The 21,459-nt window shown below is 36.1% G+C and overlaps 1 protein-coding gene and 1 long non-coding RNA gene across 2 annotated transcripts; both read left to right on the top strand.

Moving 5' to 3' along the window:
• Positions 1-9,423: 9,423 nt before the first annotated feature.
• LOC139973618 (uncharacterized) lies at positions 9,424-11,994 on the top strand. Its single transcript, XR_011795271.1, has 3 exons — positions 9,424-9,535; positions 10,333-10,392; positions 11,788-11,994. It is a non-coding gene; the product is annotated as an uncharacterized lncRNA (long non-coding RNA).
• Positions 11,995-12,964: 970 nt separating this feature from the next.
• Positions 12,965-15,039, top strand: LOC139974509 (ryncolin-1-like). The gene is made up of 3 exons (XM_071981708.1): positions 12,965-13,211; positions 13,674-13,941; positions 14,344-15,039. The coding sequence occupies exons 1-3, from the start codon at positions 13,017-13,019 to the stop codon at positions 14,604-14,606; spliced, it is 726 nt and encodes a 241-aa protein (XP_071837809.1). The 5' UTR covers positions 12,965-13,016; the 3' UTR covers positions 14,607-15,039.
• Positions 15,040-21,459: the final 6,420 nt, after the last annotated feature.

The following is a 21,459-nucleotide window of genomic DNA, read 5'->3' as shown; positions in this document are numbered from 1 at the left end:
TTGGATGACTCTTTTCACGTTTTGTGTGATTTCTTGAGTTGGATCAGAATCCTGGATTCTTTATGATCTTTATATCTTTATGATATGGACCCATGGTGAGGCTAATCTAAAACTCTTCATTGATGACATAAACTCGTTTCATCACACTATCAAATTCACTGCTGATTTTTCTGGACATGGCGTTCACTTTCTGGACACCACCGTGACCCTACAAAATGGTTCACTCAAAACAGACTTGTTCAATAAACCCACGAACAAGCACAACTACCTCTTACCAAGCAGTTGCCATCCACGTCACTGTACCAGAAATATTCCGTACAGTCAAGCGTTGCGCATTCGACGCATTTGCTCCTCTGAAGTCGATTTTGATTCACGCACTAAAGAACTGTCACAACACCTCCTAAACAGACAGTATTTTCGGGGGTACTATTGAAAATGCCATCAAAAAGGCTAAAAGCAAACCCCGTACCGAAACATTGACGTACAAAACTCGTCAAACCAGTTCCAAAAGGGTACCATTGGTTACTGAATTCCACCCTGGTCTCCCACCACTGGCTAATATCATTCAGAAGAATTTTCACCTACTTCAAGGCACCGAACGCCTGAAATCAGTATTCCCAGAATTACCTGTCATCGCTTTTAAAAGACCCAGCAACCTACGGGATATCTTAGTTCGGGCATCCTTTCGGGATGACACCCCATTAGGGGAAAGCAAAACAGAAACTACAGGATCATCGCCCTGTACACAAAATTGCAAAACGTGCTTACTTGTCGATTCGACCGGGGCCTTTCAGAGCAACCAAACCAAACGCACGTTCCAAATTCGGCACAAAATTAACTGCCTATCCAAAAATGTCATTTACCTCATCTACTGCAATATTTGTAACTTACAATACATTGGAGAGTCAAAAAACACTCTTAGAATGAGAATGACACAACATAGATCGGCGATCAAAACAAAAAAGATCTACCAACCTGTTGCAAATCACTTCAATCTCCAAAATCATTCAATTGAGAATTTGCGTGTTATTGCCATTGACCAGAACGATTCTTGGACAGATAAATCTAGGAAAGCGAAAGAAAATTTCTGGGAACTAAACCTAAAGACCACGGCACCATTCGGTTTAAACATCAGAAACGATTTGCCGTCCCAGATAAACCAAAACAATTCCTTTACAATTACGACGGAATCGGATTAAAATAATCCGACGCGGATTAAAATAATCGGAATTTCTAAAACTTCTGCTCTATTCAGCAGAAACCAGTAAGTCGCTTTGCCTTTACAACCATGCCGACATCTTCTCTATAAAACAGTTTCAATTCCTGCTACTCCTTGTCACTTTCGGTGATCATGCACTGAAGAAGAGCTAGTTTTGCTCGAAAGCTCTGCAAAAACCAAACATTGGCTGTTTTACTTCCAATCACTTACCTATATATATATATATATATATATATATATATATATATATATATATATATATATATATATATACAAAGAGAAAGAGAAAGAGAATCAATATAGATGAGAAATATACTTGAAATATTAATTAAAATAACTCCTAGCTGTAATATCAATACATAGTAAAAGTGAGTGATAAAAGGAGGTAGCATGATCGCTAATCAATGGCTACTCGTGCTATTTTTGCTATTTTGCAAGTGGGAAGTTGGCGAGATTGCTTTCCAGAAGGGGTGTCGATTACTGTAAAGTTGATAAATTCTCTTTACAGAAGAAGCCTTAAAGGTTGAAAATGGAGTGTCCAATTCCGGTCAAAGTAGGCATCACGTTTAATAGGTTGAAAATTGATAGAAATGTTCGTCCAGTAATGTAGCAGAAACAGTATTAGAACTTCCCGAAAATAATTGACGAAAACGGGATACACGATGCAAAGACTGTAGAAAATGTAGGTTGTATGGTTTATTTAATATTTGTTATAACCAATTACTTGTTGACATCTGCAAGTAACTGCTGATATCAACAAATAATTGCTGATAAAAGAAAGTAAATTTCTCATTCAACAAATTATTTGCTGATATCAACAAATCCATTGATGAAAACAGTAATTTATTTAATGATATTAACAAATGAACTGCACATATCACTAGTACATATTGTTGTTGATGTTGACAATTCAATTGTTGATATCAGCGATTCAAGTGTAACGACCGAACGTTCTTGTTACTATTGAAGAAAAGCGCCACTACCACCACCACCACCACCACCACAACAACGCCGCGAATTCGGAAGTACTGTACAAGTGGGCCTTTACAAGTTAATTTCGCTAGTTCAGTGCAATGTATATCAACTTACGTCATATGGTGAAATCCAATGACTCTAGAGAAAGAAGTACGGACCGTTCTTGCCCGGATTTCACTGGTTTCTTTGAGCGGTATAGAGAATAAAAAATAGCAACGCCTCCAAGGCAAAACATCTTCCTGAGGCTAAAAGAAAATGACAACGGATCAACCATCAACCGTCAACGCGACCATTAGCAGTGATATTACTGACCTTTTATCAAACTTACTCCTTTTTATCATATCATTCGAAACAGGTTTGAGTGTGTTAGATTAACTTATACTAGCCTAGATATGTTAACTGTATCTGACGTACACATGTTTGAGATTGGGAAAGCTGGGCCTTTCAAAGCCATACCGAGACCAGCCTGAACGTACTTGGGTATACTATGCACGAGGAAAACAAAATATTACATTTTTCGATCCGTCGGAACTCCTATTTCTGTCGGCAGGCCAGGGACCAGCACCGCCGTCACATGGGTCGATGTTGGTGTATTTCTGTTTTGGTGACATATTTGCCTATATATAAGTATACGCACACACACACACACACACCCACACACACACACACATATATATATATATATATATATATATATATATATATATACATATATATATATATATATATATATATATATATATATATATATATATATATATATATATATATATCGGCCGCAGCACCGCACACACACAGTAGCCATTTCTGATTGTTAAACAGTGATATCTATAGTAGAATACCGAGCTAGTTATCTCGTAGAGCTTGCCTAGCTAGAGTCTACAATGTTAAACATATCAATCATACAAACTCATTCACTTCGATTCTAAAGTATGAATGCTGATTATTTTGTTATAGGAAACATTCAGTAATATGTTCCCTAGCAAAAAATGTCGTGTAAACTAGTGGTACGTTTCTTAATGAACTGTGATGTTCTGACCATTCAACTACTGAAACTAAGTAATCCAGTCTATATCTTAAATTATGTACAGGACAAAAAAGTTCATAGCACCCTAAAACAGCATCACAAAGTACACGTCATAGGTTAGGCATACTTGTAGCAGTCAAATTTGTGCTCTACTGTTAGGCATTGGGCCTGTACCATGTTGCAATTGGCATTTCCAGTGACAGTACGTCTAGGCCTAGTGTATGTTAGGTGGAATTGACAAAGGACCCTAACTGCGGTAGGTTGTTATTCCTAACGTTAGCTAAGGATATTCTACCTTAGGCTAATGTATGCCTAGCCATATCCTGAACTACACTTTCGTATCACCCACCAAAATGCTCTGGTTGAATCAACTATTTTTTTTCTGAAGTCGTATTATGACTTAATTATAAATTCTCATCAAATTCATGTCGAATTCCTGCAATAATGCACATAAACTGTCTTAGCGAAGTATCCTTGGACTGACACATGTGGGTATTTCATTCTAAAATGATACCCAACTTCTCCGTTGACTAAGAACAAGAACCCACATGTACGGTAAGCACTGTTTTTAACGCGAGGCTACACCAAAAAGTTCCGGTAATACATGAAAACTTTTTTGTTGACACAATCACTGTACTGCATAAGTCGTGCACACCATAGATCGGTGAAGTGTATCGGGCAGTTCCGGTAAAGAGTTGAGGACGCTGGTCGTTTTCATTGCAAATACCCGTCGGACTGTTATATTTTCGACAAGCAGAGCTCAGAATACTGATTGAGAAAATATAAATAAGGATGTTTTTGGATACCGCGGGAGTCGAACCATTAAAGGAGTATTCCAGTGGCATTAAAACTGTTACACCAACCGTAAGAGAAAAATATGTAAAACTATCGGTCAAGATCCCCGTTTCAATATCGTGTTTCTTATTCGAAATTTGGTTGACTGATTGCTAATCAAAAGAAGGAAAGGTTCCATAATTTGTTTCAGGACCGATACAAACATCATCATTTAAGTTATTATTGACAACTTGCAGTTATTATGAAAGGATGTAGTGAGGATAACATTGCGTTACAAGATATTGTTGCTGCATATTGCGGACGTACTTTTAATTCAATCGTTCTCGTGTTCATGAAAAATGTGTAACTAAGTTTGTAAACTTTTTCAGCCGTGACTACAGTTAAAGTGAAGATTATAGGCTAGTGAAATGAACTTGCAATAATTATTAATCTTTTTCTATTTTAACACCTATTTTAGACACCTTGCAAATGTATGTGTTTTCTAATGAGAAATGGCGGATGCACATTCGTTGATACGATGCAAAGAGTGTGGATATTTCTTAATGTATACTTTTTATTACAAAGAATGACACAGATGCCATGTCAATTTACATTTGGAATCAAGCTTTCTAAATAAAACAAGGTTGTGCATGCAATTTGCGTTAACTTAAAGTTTAAATACAATTCTCAGACTTCTTTGGACATAATACTGTGCTGATTAGAGGGAATTGATTAAAGTTTGTTTAAGGTATTGATGAGAAAGTTGGTGTATAAGGCGTCAGCTTATGCTGTAGTAACTTCACAAATGGTGCACAATGTATTTGCCCATATGGATTTGTTTATACGGTTATATCGACTGCGCACCCTCATAGGGTTGCGGATGTTACGGCTACCAGACAGGCGTAGTACCAGTGAGTACGGTATATCTTTTTACAAAGACATGTACAAGGCTGGTTTTTTTAAATAACCACTATAGTTTGCCCGTATAATATATACATTCCTGAGCATTTTATTTACACATAACATTGTGTGTTAACGACGTTACATCGACGCACTTGCAATCAGATCTCGAAATCAAATCCCTCAACCCCCAGAATACAATGCGCGTGGTAACTGCTATACATACGGTACGTACCTACATGTTTGGCTTACATTGCACTGGCAAATAAGCTTTGCTTTTTGTTGTTACTGGATGATTGTTAATAAGTTATAAACAATTGGGTAATTATATATACTACAAAGATCTCGTAAGCAAGTTGACCCTAGCCAGGGGCGTCTCTGTGGCAGGGGAAACCACTCTTCAGAAATTATTTTCCGACGGTCGTCATCTTATCAGGGTGGTCAGAGGAGTCTCGTTTTTTTTTGGGGGGGGGGGCTGCAACATTACAGAGAAATTATTTTCTGTTATGCCAAAGCGACGTTAGTCGGGATTAACTGGGGTTTGTCAGGAAAATCATCACATTTTTCCAATTAAAGTCCTAAACTTGTGTAAAACTTCTATAATCTCTTCATGGCGATGATCCTCGTCTGTCGTGTAGATAATTGCCTTACGGAAAAAAAATTCTACTCCTGCGGATAGTGAATTATTCATATCGAAAGTTGGACGTGTCATCTCAAAATCTCCGCGTTTTTCTGGAGATGGTAGCGTTTCATCTCAAGAATTTTACTCTTTATCTTACAATTTCGACATATTTTAGAAAGAAACTATGTTATCTTCTTCTCGAAATGTTTATGGTTTATGTCAAACATTGGATGTTCTATCTCCGTAGAATTTGTTGACATTTCATCTCAGAGTTTCGGCATGTTATTACACAATTTCGACGTTTTATCATTTTATCATTTTCATGATTTAAGATAATTATATAAGATTCTGACTATCATATGGAACTTTTGACCCTTTTATCTACTGATGTCTACCGATCATCTCTAGTAGTTCGAAATTTCGAGTTGCTATAGATTACTTGATTATTCATTTGTTTTCATTGTATAGCATCCACGAAGCTTGGGCTATGATCAAAAAAGGGTTATTAAAAATTCATGACATGAGAGAAGAATAAAAATGAATTCGTTTTGCGATAGTCTTCATGTATTTCTTTTTATCAGAGAGTGATCCAGACGTAGGATGCGGGAAGAGGTGGGGAATGGGGTTAGGCTGGGGTAAGGAATGTTACCCACCCATTCCAAGAACGCTTCCCTGTGTCAAGGTTGAGTAAATTCATACATGGCAAGTCTAAACAGTGCCCATTTCCTTTGGTGAATTTCACATTTAAATTTGGAATATTTTACTTCCGTCATGGTACCAACCAAATCATATAACCAATAGTGTTATATTAAATAAAATCTTTTTACTCATTGAGTTCTTCGTCGTTATGAGGGATATATGGGTGGGACCCTTACATACGGTATCACTTTATGCACGAGCATGAAACAGTTGTGAGATGTTATGCCGGGTGTGGCAGAAGTTAGACCGGTGGTGTGGAAAGGCCGCCGCTTCTTCCAAGGCCGAGTGGAAAATCATTGTTCGTAAAATTGTGGTGCTTTCCTGGCCATCTCACTGGCTACGTTGTCGGGCCCTGCTGCCCATCAAGGACATAACATTTTAAAATATCAATTTTGATTTCCTTTTGGACTTGCTCATTCAGGATTCAATGCAATGGACTACCATAGAGGCTATCCGTTCTCAACGATAATGATGCTGCTTCCAGTGATGTGTGAATTGTTGTCTTGGTGGCTGGTGGTATAAATATTGTTTCGACACTAACCTGAATGGAGATTACAACCCATCTGACCAAACTGGAGTATGCGTTTTTGATAAAGCAAACAATGAACACTTCTGTGACATTAAGAAAACATAAATGAGTTTAAACTTTTTGATTTCCTTAACTTGGGTGATCATTAAAAGTATTTAAATATCCAGTTTGTGATACTCTTATATTCAGCATAACTAGATATAAGGAAAACTATGTAGTAACATGAGAACAAAGGAGAAACGCCTTGTCATATATTTTCTGATGTGAACATCATGTAGCAGTAATAGATAAGATTAAATTTGTTTAAGCGCGTATATAGAAATATTGTTAGATGATGTGTGTGTGTCCTTTGTGAATTAGACGTTGAGACGTAACGACGATCGGAGTGAGGGAGGATATATGAGAGAAGGGCTGGATGCCAAATTTAAAATACCAGCTTTATCGATGCATAGGCCTATATGACTTCATCTCACGGATGACACTCATTCCGTTTACGCGATATAAGGTAATAACTTGAAGAATCCGTGTTACATTGCATTGTATTGGTATTTTTTGAGTCTCTCGCAATTACAACATTTTTATGTAGCAATGGAAGAAATTGCCATCTACATATATTACAATAAAAGTACTGATTTTGGTAATGTTTTGTTCAGCTGTAATATTACTTTCATCAATCAACAGGGAAAGCGAGTAAACGAACTTTGGAATATCCATAGCAGATGTTCATTCATGTTTTGCATACTTAAACAACTATCAAAACTGTTTATATCTTTGATAACGCAGTTTGACTTAATTGATAATGCCCTAACCACCGTTAGCGCTTTGGTGTAAAGGTACTTGTTACCAAATCGCTATGTTTCAACTTTCTAGTCTGTTGCAAGCAATGCATAATATATTTCTCAGACGAGCGTAGCGGCAACGATCAAATCACAATAATAGTACAGTTATCGTTCGAATGAGAGCCCATGATGCTGAAGAGTATTGACAAAAGTTAAAATATATGAAATAATTTAGAAGCTAAATTACTCATTCATTAACGAGACATTAACATGCAAATTCGTATCTTCAGGGTGACTAAAGATGGGAATTCGTAACGGTAGCAAAGCCTTTCAATAGTAAATTTAATATATTGACACATTAAAATGTTTCCGCCTCTTATCAACACAACAGCCGATTAACACAGAGATTAGAGTAACTACTGTTATATTTTAAAGTAATTAACCACAGTTAAAACTGGATCGTGGTGATCAATCTGATAAATCGGTGGCATGTGCTGTTAGCATTACAGTAAGAACTGAGGATATGTGTAATCCCAACAAATGCATCAAACTGGATTGGTTGCGATCACACATATCCTTAGTTCTTACTGTTAACCTTTTTGCACACGCTACTGGTTTATAGCACGATCCAGTTTTTATTTTGGTACAAATATTTAAGATTAATAATAGTTACTGTGTTCTCTGTATGTATCGGGTGAATACAATCATCGTCGCGTCGTTATACTTGTATTTACCAGAGCAGTGATCCTCTTTTTGACGAGGCTTCACACAAAAAAAAACAGAACAAAATGATTACATCGATAATTAATGTAACAATTGAATGTTTGGCTGCATGTGCCTTCGAGACACTGTAATTTACAAATCCTCCACCTGATTAATTGAAACAAAACCCATTATTACAAAATGTATAACACTAAGTATGATGTATTATTGTATTGAATACATCTAGATCCTCTATACATTTTATAGTTCAAATTAACACTTTCATGGCAAATTTTATAATACAAATTAGCACTTTCATGGCATATTTATAGTAAAAATTAGCACTTTCATGACACATTTTATAGTACAAGTGAGCACTTTCATGGCAAGTTTAATAGTAAAAATAAGCAATTTTAAGGCAATTTCAATTTCATCCGTCTTACATATAAGTATAGTTTACAGCCATAGTTGTTTTCATTTTTTTTAATGGCGGCTTGTTAGCTATGATTGCACTATCATAGAGGATGAGTTATAAATTAAAACCAATTGTGTATTTACTGCATGCTGTCCTTTAAATGACACTCATATTAACTTAGTAAGGGATTAAAAAAATGAACGTGAAATTGACCAGGAAGCCTGCTTCGGAAGTCAACAAACACAAGTTAATATTTAACCAACCATGAAGTGAATAGCGGAATATTTGATTATGTAGATCAAACTTAAAATAATCAATAGCTACACATCTAATCGACAGAAGTATGATCAGAATGAACTAATATCTAACCTAATTTCCATATTATAAAATACTACTTTACAATATCAACTTAAAACTTGCCTTGGATATGTGATTGTTTATTAAGAATTAGTACAGTTTTTTTTATCTTCTGGTTACTTGATGATGTGTCTGATGTTAGCGATGTTCGCCACAAAATCATTAAATCTTGTTTTCGTAACACAATTTCTTCATTAAACCAGATCAAATTCGATCAATGTTCATGAATACAAAAACAAGACACTAATGTTAAAGTACATATGGGCCTAAACTGACATATAACATAATTTGATTTCTAGTGCTCTAGTTTTATAGAGGTACGGATAAACTTTGGAGCTTGGGACTAGATTATTCACTGCCATAATGAAAATTGCAAACACACAAACCTCTTCCTGTATTACTTATAGCACAGCGACCTTCCTTCTATAACAAAGCATTGCCAGAACTTCACGGAAATGGCGAACTTTGCCAATCGGAAGCGTGCAATAACTGCTGTCTTACTTTATGCTAATATCGTCCACATATCGCTTGCTATGGGTAAGGTTTGATTATTTTTATTTTGTTTTATACATTTGGTTTATAATGTAAAAGGCATATCAACTAAATCTTCCATTAACTTAAAGCTAACTTGTCTGCTTATATAACTTGTATTAATGTACCATGATTTTTAAGTTTATCTTTCTCAAACAACTTTCTTATGAAAGTTGTGAGACATAAGTACACTTGCAGATAAATACACTCACTTGAATATTGCGTTGCTTGTTATCTGGAATTACATCTCGCCCAATATGTTGCTGCCAGCGAGCACGGGCTACTGGCCTAACCACAGTGATGATAACAGCTAATATATCTGATATAAAATTATTCTAGACCAATCTCATGATGTACTGTTGTGATTGAAATGTAACGAGCTTCCCTGACAACCGATTAACATAGAGATTACAGTAATTACTGTAAATGTTGAAGTTTTCTACCACAGTAAAAATCGGACCGTGCTGATAAGTCGGTAGCATGTGCTATTAGGATTACAGTAAGAACTGAGGATACATGTAATCCACAAAACTGCATTAACTGGATTTGTTGGGATTAAACATATCCTTAGATCCCACTGTAATCCTAATAGCATATGCTACCGATTTATAGCACGATCCGGTTTTTACTGTGGTACAAAATTTGAAGATTTATAGTAGATACTGTGTTCTCTGTGTGTATGGGTGTCTCTGAGTTATTAGGCAGTTTTGGTGATGAGAGGTGATGAAGATTAGTGTATAGATAGTCTTTGTTTTCATTTTTTTCATTCTCTTATTACGTGCATTTGTTCTTTAAAATAACAGGCATATGCGAGTTCGAGAATTACATGAAAGGTCTCTCCCATCGGAATCCTCAATTAAGTGGTAACTTTATTTCTTTTACACAGTCTTTGCTGTTATTTATTCAAATTGGTTTAGCTGGGTTTTTGGTATGAGACTTATCTGTTATCCATTCTTTTTCTTGATAAATACGTTATGAAGCAAAAACAACACAATTGTCAAATGTAACTTGTGAATAAGAAATCACTGTGATAGACAATTCAGACAACAATCTAACGAAAATCCTCTTCCGTGTGAGAGATACTGTTGTTCAAAAGTTACAATAGGGCATTGTCATTTTGTCATTTGTGAATTCATTGCACTTCTATGTTTCCTTTTTTTCAAGGTTTCAATGTAAAGTGTGACATCACATCTTGACAATGAAACCAATAACCTCGTGAACTCTTATTAATAACTTCAATGTTTTAAATTCCTAATTTTTTTTTTCATAACCTATCCATATAACATGGATAAAATTGTTAATAACTACAAGTTAATAAAGGATATATTTTGACAGTTCAACCCGTAGTTAGATGATACATATCTATAGGCTTGTCCCAGTCGTGTTTGTACTCTTAATCTCTTAATCTTCTCCGTAACGTCTGTTACATAAGGTCAAGATGCTCTCTTTCCATCCCTGTCATCTTCTGCAGATCTTCTCACATCGGACCAGCTTCTCCAGCCACTCATGTCTCTCTCTTTAGTTACTGTCCTTCTCCAAGTAGTCTTGGGTCTGCCAACCTTCCGCCTTCCTTCTGGTGCCCATTCCATTGCTACTCTTGCATGATTTCCTGTCTCCTTCCACATAATATGACCAATCCAATTCCATCTGCGTCTCCGTATCTCTACACTTATTCTATTTATGCCTGTTTGCTGCATAATTCTGTCATTGCTAACTACTTCGGTCCATGGTATCTTCAGTATTCTTCGAATGCACTTGAACTGAAAAGCATCCAACTTTTGCTCCTCTATCTTTGTCACTTTCCATGCTTCACTTAGATATGACAGCACTGATCTCACTAGCGTTTTGAATAGTGTTAGTTTTGTCTTTCTTGTAAACTATAGCACATACAAAAGACAAGTAAGTTTAATTGATAAGCATATGTGGACTGAATTTTGGTGAATATTTCCTTAAATTCAGAACTGCAGAACTTAACTCTATTGTCGTGAGACTAAGTATATGGTACCATTTTTCTCGAGTTGGGTATGATGTTCGGTTGACGGGAGGGCCAGGGTCTGTGTTTACTTTAAGCTCATTTCTTATCCTCCTGTATAAACTCAGTAGGTGAGACTTAAATCCATTTTCACTGTTACTACTAGTATACGTGTACAACATCGCACTACCACAATATGTGAATGATCGAAGCAGCTGACACCGAAGGGAAACTTGCCTTAACAAAACCATGATGAAATATGACATATTCCATATTCTATTTTCAGGTGCGACCACCACGCCACAATGTCCTTTGAATCAAGTCTTTGCTGACTGTGTATGCCAGGGTACATGTGAAGACCCTTATGGGTGGTTTGGCTGCCATATAAACTGTACTGGAGGAAGAACATGTGTTTGTCCAGACGGCTTTTTATTACTCGGACAGAATTGCATACCGGAGAGTGATTGTGGGTGTTATCACGAAACGGGAGGAGTCATACCGGTATTCTTAAACTGTTATTAGTATATTTATCATGTGCGTTCCTTAACAATCGTATCCGCCAAAACCAGTCTTCTCTATCCTAACAAATATCAGTTGTAGGGTTTTACAAAACAAAGATAAAAGGGAAGTTTCTCTACTTGCCAATGTCACATATTTGAATTTCATTGACGGATACAGTGGACATGTCTTTATAGTAGGTGATATTAAACAAATGATGTCACCTTTGCTATTTCTTTGCAATTGTCATGCTACAAGTAGCTTTTACTGTTCTGGTAAATGTACTGAACAGATTTGAGATTCGATAGTGATCAAGCTACGAATCTTATTAATTTACAAAGTAATTAATCTACAATGGACGACACAAAATACCTGTTGATCTTATGATAATTCATTCTCTCCTTCTGTTCTTAAATCATGAAATTGAATTAAAAACATAAAAATGTAAGATTAATCAAACGATATTATTAATGGCTGTTCATGTTCAATAAACAGTAAAAAATCATGGTGAGACCCTTCGTATTCAATAATCAATCCAAATTTGTCGAAAGTGTGTGCGAGGGGTGTGCGAGGGAGACTATGCGATGATGGGATCATATTTGCTAACTATTTTGTGGAACACACCTCCAAAAAAAAAGAACTATTAACAAGCATATTGCTCCACAGAGCCAATCAGAAGTGAAGCCAAGAACTTTCCAAGTAATACTCCGTCCACGCCCGGCCTGACTTAATCGAACACCTGTGCCCTCAAATATATCTGGACGGACTAAATGAAGCTCATATGAAAAACAGTTCCTTAAAGTTGTAATGTTTTACCTTGAGAACACACTAGAACACTATTCCAGAGATGTAATCTACGTAATATCATCAAAGTGGCATCACTATATTCATATTTATTCACCTTTTCTCTGTATTAAGAATGGCCGATCGCGGATCGTGACGATGGACTGCACGGAAACATGCTCATGTGAGAATAACGTTCTTGTATGCATAAACTATACATGCAGTGAACATGCGATGTGCCAAAACCATAATGGCACTATGTCGTGCGATTGCAACGTGAACTATATGGGGAATGGGACCGTATGTAAACGTGTACAGGATTGCCAAGATCTTTACGACAATGGCGTAATCAGTGAAGGTTTTCACTTGATATACCCGCTTACATGGTCAGGGGAACCTTTCGAAGCTTATTGCAAAGACGGATGGACTGTAAGAAGACTTTCTTTTGAGTTTATGTCTATGATAGCTGTCGTTTTATATAAGAGAAATAACATGTACCATACTACACATTGTACTTCTATACTCCGCCCCTGAAATTTAATACGTGGGACTACGTTACCTACGTACTTCAACGTTAAAGAACAGATTGTTGAAGAACAAGTATTATTTGGTGCTTTTGTGTTAAACATAATGTAAACAAAGTGAAACTATATATTTCCAAGGAGCAAAAAAACTTTGATAATATGGCTGGGCTGCAAATATCCACTTAGATATGTGAGGGGAGAGTGTCTTTTCCTGTTGATATATAGATCATTCATATATTCCATACAAACATCACAGAAGTACTTTTCTTGATTAATCTGGCTTCAAGTGGACCTTGAATACTTCCTTAATGAGCCACAACTAAGTAGCAGACTGATATCAACCTATTTTTTGGCTGTTGTTGTTTAGTTTTTTCAGCTCCGCGTCGATCACCATGGTCTCTTTTATGACTGGGATTATTACAGAAATGGCATCCGTAGAAGCGATTCTAATTCACATTGGCTAGGAAACGAAAAATTAGCCAACATAACTGCCCAACGGGACTACACCCTGAGAATGGAATTTAAGAACAGCAGTAGTAACATTACCCACTTTCTTCAGTATGATCTCTTTCGAATTGGTTCAGAAGTCAACAACTATGCACTAGAAGAGCTCGGCAGTTATACAGGCAGCTTGGGTGAGTAAAACATTTTTATCGTAGCCTATAATGCAATGCACGATATTTGCCATGAACGAAATTTGTAAACCTTCATGATAGAGTGTGGAACCTGGTTTGTTGTGATCAACGATCGAATGGCACTTTCGATATTTAAGGAGCATTAGCATCGTATAAGAAAAAAACGTCAAAAATCAAATCAAAATTTCTCAACATCGTCATCATTGTCGCCATCGTCATCTTCGTCATCTTTGTTTTCATCTTCGTCTTCAATTGTCATTTTCATTGTCATTGTCATCCCCATCGTCACAATAGACGATGATGAGAGCTCTTTTAGTTTCGATTTTTCCTGGAAAAAAAAAATTACAAGAAATATGTATGTTTTTTGTTTGCTGGTTACCTTTTCCTTCTCATTGTACTCAGAATATGACTACATGAGATATCATCGTGGTGTTGGGTTTTCAACATATGACAGTGACAATGATAACAGTACATCACGAAAATGCACGGTACCACATATTGCTGGCTGGTGGTACAATGGGTATGATAATTTTACATGTACTACGGCGAATTTCAATGGAAGGTATGGCGAACCGTGGAAAGCTGGACTGTGCATTTACGACAGGGAACGAATGATTGCTGACTGCGATATTGCTACAACTGAAATGAAAATCAAACCTCTCTGAATTATACGTCCATCAATACGTGTGATTTGTTGATTGAGGCAAATTTTCGTTGCAAAAGGTGACAAATAGGTCACGAAACATTAAAACCAACCAGCATTAAAAGTCACTGCCCGAATCTATAAAAATACTTTTGCAGGACTTTGCAAGTCAAATTAAATGTAGTAATAAATGTGACAAAAATATGATATTATATATCTGCTCTCAACAATACACTTCGTGCTTAATACTTCTGTATTATTATAATCATCGTCTAGGTCTTTATGTCTGTATAAGTTAGCTTTGACACTAAATATCCATTATGTATACACTACTCAACGTCGAGTCATTTAGTCTATGGGCAAGAATAAAAACGAACGGAACAGTTTAACCAGAGGATTTACTAAGGATGTCATACATGGTATTAATATCACCTAACGGTTTATGCAGTGTAATGGATAAAAGATACGAGTTTTATTACGAGATTATAATTATTTTTTACGAGATTATTACGAGTCATGAATTACTCAGTGTGATTTGTTCAATGATGTTTTTTTTTGGTTGGTCCCTGGTAACTTAATCTGCAGAAAGGACGACTGCTTCAATTTATTTCTTCCATCTTCTTGTAATATAGCTACTTGCATGGATAACGACAACATTTTGTATAATAGTATGTACTTTAGCCACACAATAATGCATATTCTTAGTTTCAGTAAGCGTTATCTTGTGGTAAGAAAACAATGGTCCACACGTTTCATAGGAGTTTATGTCAGATCAAACTGTTGAAGAGAGAATTGTAGGAACGCCATTTGTGTGGGTTTTTATTGTCAATTGTTGTTTTCATGCTATATTTCTCAAATAAATTATTCAAGAGCTTCTTAAGTATTTTGATCTTCATTACCAGTGTCGTTTATGTACTAGTTGTTGCCAGGCAACTGCAAATACAATACTTACTAACTCTGTCTTCGCCAACTTTTCTTAATTTATGTATATGGAACGACCGCCTTTGTTGCCAAAACCTATACAGAAGCATGCATTGGCTGTCTGATAAATACGTCTATATGTTCTACTACAAAGCTAATTGCTACATGTCAATCGTCGAGTCGGAGGCGATGATTGCGACAATTATACCGACAAAATGCCGGTCGGCAGTCGAAGGTACGTTCGTCGAAGGTCAAAGGAAAACTCGTTATTCCACGTATTCTATTTAAAATACGGTTATTTCATGTGATAAAAAATTATTTTCCCCGCTGTGACGTGAATTGCTATGATTGAGGGTTATACCCTGATACCATTTACCATACTTGAGACCATTTATATATTTTTAGTAGAGAAAATACAGTTACTACTCATTCAAAGGGCTACTCGAAAAATAATTATTGTTGAGATTGTAATGCAATGAACTGATAGTCAGTTTGAATAAATAATGGCAAGGGCCATTTCTGATCAGAACTAAGGCACAAGCTCCAATGGTTGCCAACCCTCTTACTCTAACCCCTTTTTGCATCAAAGCACCCTTCGGGTAACCGAACTTTCTCAAAGAGCAGGGGCCACTACTCCCCTCGATCCTTCCTCTCCCCTAGTACCAACACGCAGTTTTGCGACCTAGCTGTTTGCCGCTTCGTCCACGAATAATGTAGTACAGAAATATGACCTTTACTTGGATGACAATCAATACTATTGCACCAGACTACAAGATCTTATACATTTCTATGTTCCAACTCGTAGGTTGCATTCTATTGGTAGACGGCAGGGTTCTTTAAAATACTTTTATTGCCATTACGAGGGTCGACGTAAATCACAGCTGTTTAAAATGTAAAGATTCATTAGTTTTAAATTAAACTTCCTTGTGATATGCAAACCTAGAGATAGATGGTGCATTTGAAAGCTTTACTATTACAAATCAAATGGTGTGAAGTTCATTAACTGCAAAATGAATCACTGTAGTAACAGACTAAGAACAGTTGTTACTTGTTAGAATATAACATATTTTAAATCATTTAAATGCAAAACAAACTTCTAACACGTTTAGTTTCTGTGAAGACTTAACTGTTGGATAGAAAAATTATGGTGTAAAACTGCCTTACATATATTCTCACTATTGTTGCTTAAGTTTAATATATGTTACCCATTTATGTCAGAATGAAGGTAAGAAAACTGAATGCTGGAACTTACAGTAGACAGGCTGAAAAGGAGCAATTACACAGATGTCTCTAACAGGTTGGACCAGTGATATAGGTGACTTATCCGTCGTAAATAAGTGGGGCTTGATCCCTGGTCACATGTTCGAATCATGCCGTAGTCAAAAATGTATTTCTTTTTTCGCTTGAAAACATGATAAGTGGTTAAATGATAAAGTTTAATATATTATATTTGTGTTATCTTACAAAAGCCAACCACTAGCGTAGGATTTAAGAAAATGTCAAGACGAAAGCAAGAACTATAAACGTTAATCATTTTAAATCAGTAAACTTGAAATAAAGCATTTACCGTCTCAGTTAAGAAAGGCCAAACTTTCCTTTCCTATGGTAACATCTATATAACTTCGCTAGATCAGAGACTTCTGTTAGAATCAATGCCTTTGCAAGTTCGTGCGAATGGTTTTGTTTTCAATGAAAACATGTTATGATAGGTGCCTCAGATATTAACTTATCCTAATTAGAACTATAAAATGGGGTTTTATATGATAGGCAATGATAACAAGTAATAATAAAGTCGTTACTTTTACATGGAACACTTTTTGCGATCGATTATAGTGTGGCCTGCTGTGTATATCTTTTAAAATTTCTAAAATTGTCACGAGATCGTCTTGATGTTGAACGACAATGAATGTATTGAAAAAGATCATTATAAATGAAAGCATAAACAACATGCGTGTTTTTTCCTAGAGCTAGAAATGAGCAATCGATAAAGCATATTGTTATATAAGCTGGGAAAATCAAGAAGGCTGCCAGCCTTTTCTAGTCCTATGAGTCTCTTCTAATGTATTTATGGCGGGTTGCTTGAGACCTTGAAAGTTTAATGGATTCATGATGGGAAACAAGTCAGAGCTTTAACCCAAGTAGCCTGTATACAAAATTGCTAGGCCAAAGTTGAATCGATTCAGGCCTAGCCTAGGCTCGCCAAGTTTGAAAAACTGCAAATTCGCATATTACTACCTTGACAGAATGGATTCATAACTGCCAAATCTAACCTTGATTAGTTGAAATCGAATGGATTAAGGCCTAGGCTAGGCCACTATAATGCAATTACTAAATGAGTCTTTTAACTGCTCGTAAAAAATAAAAGCTTTTCCTCCATCTCATTTCCGTGTTTGTAATATTTAACTGAAGATGAAGTACTTGAGATGAAATATGAAAAAATGATGTGGGTGATTCACAGAAAAATGATGCCCGAAGCATACGTCATTCTTCGAAAATATAAACTGACTGCCAAAAATAGCTTTCTCCACATGTAAAGTGAATTTCGATTTAATAGGGCAATCCCAAAACAAATGTAACAGGGTCTCATCATAGCGACCACAAAAGTGACATCGCGGGTTATCGATTTGCCCTATTTTAGGGCGGTAGTGGTTTGTTCCAATAATGCGATGGAGGAAGCGAAATTGGAAATATTGCATCTTGGAATCTTTGACAGAGTGAAACGGGGCTTGAAAAGTATTCTCCCATTGGGTGGCTGTGCTACTGAAATAAAGATTCCATTTGGCTACAGCCGCAGGAGGACCATTAACACGATAAATAAGGTTAATATAAATGTGTCTAGACACAGAGGGAATAAACTGGGGATAATCACTAGAGCTATCAACAATATCCTCGTTAACCTCCACAAGTCCATCCTTCCATGCTCTAGAGATAGAGGAAATAATTCCATAGTAAACAGTAAATGGACAATAATCTAATCTATACTTCTCTTTGAAACGCAGTATTGACAATGGGCGATTGTCATTGTCAAACAGATTCTTCACCTGCCTGATCCTTTTTTGGAACATTGAGTTGTAAAATACCATCTTATTGTTAATTTTAATCAACGAGTTGCTCCAAGTTATCTATACACCATAATTGGAATAAGGCCTAATGAAAGAGTGCAATGACCATGCATGACAGACGTCATAAATATGAATGTCGTCTATTTTATAACTACAGTTCAAGAAAAGATTTGCCATACTTTTTCAAATGAAAATCGAAAAACAGTTTCCAGATGTTATCGCTACTGTCGTTATATCTGTTCACCCACGTGCACTTAAGACTATATATAACATAATGAGTATGTGTAGACTTTTAGTCCACCTAAACTTTATAGTACCAATCATAGAGGAACGGCGATTTTTTTCGGGTTTCCAACTCCAAATGAAACGGAAAAATAATGGCATTTAGTTCTTTAATAAACTCATGTGGGGAATTTGAAAGAATTTGAAAGAGATAAACCAACTGTGAAAGACCGAGTGTTTTAACAATGGTAACTTTTCCAATTGGAGTTAGGTCCCTCTGCGAACAGACACTCAGTAAACGTTTGAACCTCGAAAGCTTAGGAGTGAAATTCAAACTAAAAAGGTCTGATCTGTTATTGGTAAACGAGAGGCCTTATAAAGCAACAGGACCATTAGACCAGTGCAACCCAAATATGTTACGGAACCATGGTCCCCTCTGAGTCTTTCTACCTACTGAATAAAAGGGAATATTTGTCCATATTGACTTTTAGACTCAACGACTTCTCAAAAGTACTAAAAAGTACTAACAGTTTATTTTAAAGTATTATAACTACCGTCTAAAAAGATGGTCGTACCGTCCGCATATTGTAAAATGTTAATGTTGTTGTCAAATAGGGATATACCATAGATAGCAATATTATCATTGACTCATCAATTGAAACCATGGAAAGGTGTATTCAGGAAGTTTGTTTTTCAGTTGTGTATGGTTTACCTCAATGCCAGCTTTCCAGACTTCAACGCCTTCAAAGTACTGCTGCACGTATTGTTACTTTGTGAAGAAAATCCTTTCATATAACACCTATACTTCGAGAACTTCATTGGCTACTAATTTCCTTAATAATCATCTACAAAGTTCTGATCATTGTTTTCAAATCACTGAACAAAGTGGTTCCAATCTACATCTCTGAGTTACTAGAGCTTTACTCACCATCACGGAAACATTTTTTCCAGCAACATGTTTCTTCTTCGGGAACAGAGATCCAGACAATAATGGTGTGATAGGTCTTTAACGTTGCTGCCCCTCGTCTTTCAAATGCACTACCACTTAAACTGAAGTCGTTCATCAGCATTTTGACTTTCAAAGAACTCCTTAACACTCATCTCATACGTAAAACTTTCAGTGATTTAGATTTAATTAAAGTTTTTCTGTTCTTTTACCATATCTTTTGTTTTCTCTATTTTGAGCATTGAGTACCCCGCAGGGCGGATATGTGCGCATTATATATCGCTATTATTATTATTAATATCATCATTAACACACAGTGTGAGAACCTCGGCACATATTATAAATATATAAGGGCTTAAGGGACAACCTTGGCGTACCCCGCGGGGTGAGAAGGAATGAGTAGCCTATACATTGTTTATGATTCTGGCGGAATTGTTAGAATACAAAGTTTTTACCCAGTTAATACAACTTTCCCCAATACCAACGAATCTAAGAAAGGTGAAAATAAACTCCCATATCACACTGTCAAATGCTTTTTCGGAGTCCACGAGGAACAGTAAACCTATTTTGTTACTCGTGTTACAATACTCAATCAAATCTTAAACGAAGCGGATGTTTTTTCCCAATAAAGCGGTTTTTAAGGATACCTGTCTGATTATTGCTAATCACTTTGGGGTGAACAAGTTTAATTCTTGTTAATAATACTTTAGCGAATATCTGGTAAGGAGTGAGATTGGACGATAGTTCTAAATAAAGTCCTTATCCTTGCCATGCTTTGGAATTAAGGTAATAATTGCACGTTTCTGATCGGCAGACAATTAAAACTTAGTATTAGCGTGAAAATTGATTAATAGTCCATCGTTACCAGGGTATTTACCAATAGAAAATGAATTCAGAGCTGCAACACACTCGGCAGACGTCAGAAGCCCATCACAGCAATCTGTTTCATCCGTACTCAGCTTATTAGAATTACAACAGGCGCCATTTTGTGTAATTGGGACACTCCGTTAGACTATGCTCCAGTCGTGTTTATCAAGACAATTATCAGTATCATTGTGTTTTTAATAGTGCAAATACATCATATTTTATAACTTAGAGCGAAATTCTACTACTTTAACCTGGATAAAACTACTTCATTCGTTTAGTGCTTTTCAGTAGGCTTAACAGATTGAAAAAAATTGGAGCATTTCCAGCAGCAGCAAATTAAGATGATGAAAGCAGAAAATCCGAAAAAGAAGGGAACCAATTGAGTTATGTGTAAACATCTTTCAAAGAGAACAATTTTATTGAACCTCTTCTTCAACAAAAACAATTTCAATACTAAAGTTCATTGTCATTCACGGTTTTTAGAGGTATTTTATGCACAGATATAGTAAATTAAGATTCTGCATTCTGTCACATCATAATTTGGCATTAATTTTAATTCTCTATAAATGCCTCCTTTGTCTTCCAGCTTATACCTTGAAAATATGTTTGGTGACCGAACTAGCACATTAAACGAACATGTGGTATTGAAAGTATGGCATAATCTAGCTTCCTATTATGGCACCTTACCTATGTACACATAATCTCTCCTTCAACAAGTATTTTCGAATCATAATTAGTCGTTTCCTTAACGATGATACACTAATTCAAAAATAATTCAAAATGTTTTAATAAAAGTCTTATATATTTCGAGTAAAAATTCATAATAACAGAGAATACAAAGCAATGTGATGCCAAAC

Source organism: Apostichopus japonicus, chromosome 9 (assembly GCF_037975245.1).
Source record: "Apostichopus japonicus isolate 1M-3 chromosome 9, ASM3797524v1, whole genome shotgun sequence".
NCBI lineage: Eukaryota > Metazoa > Echinodermata > Holothuroidea > Aspidochirotida > Stichopodidae > Apostichopus > Apostichopus japonicus.
This window is presented reverse-complemented; position numbering and strand designations above follow the sequence as displayed.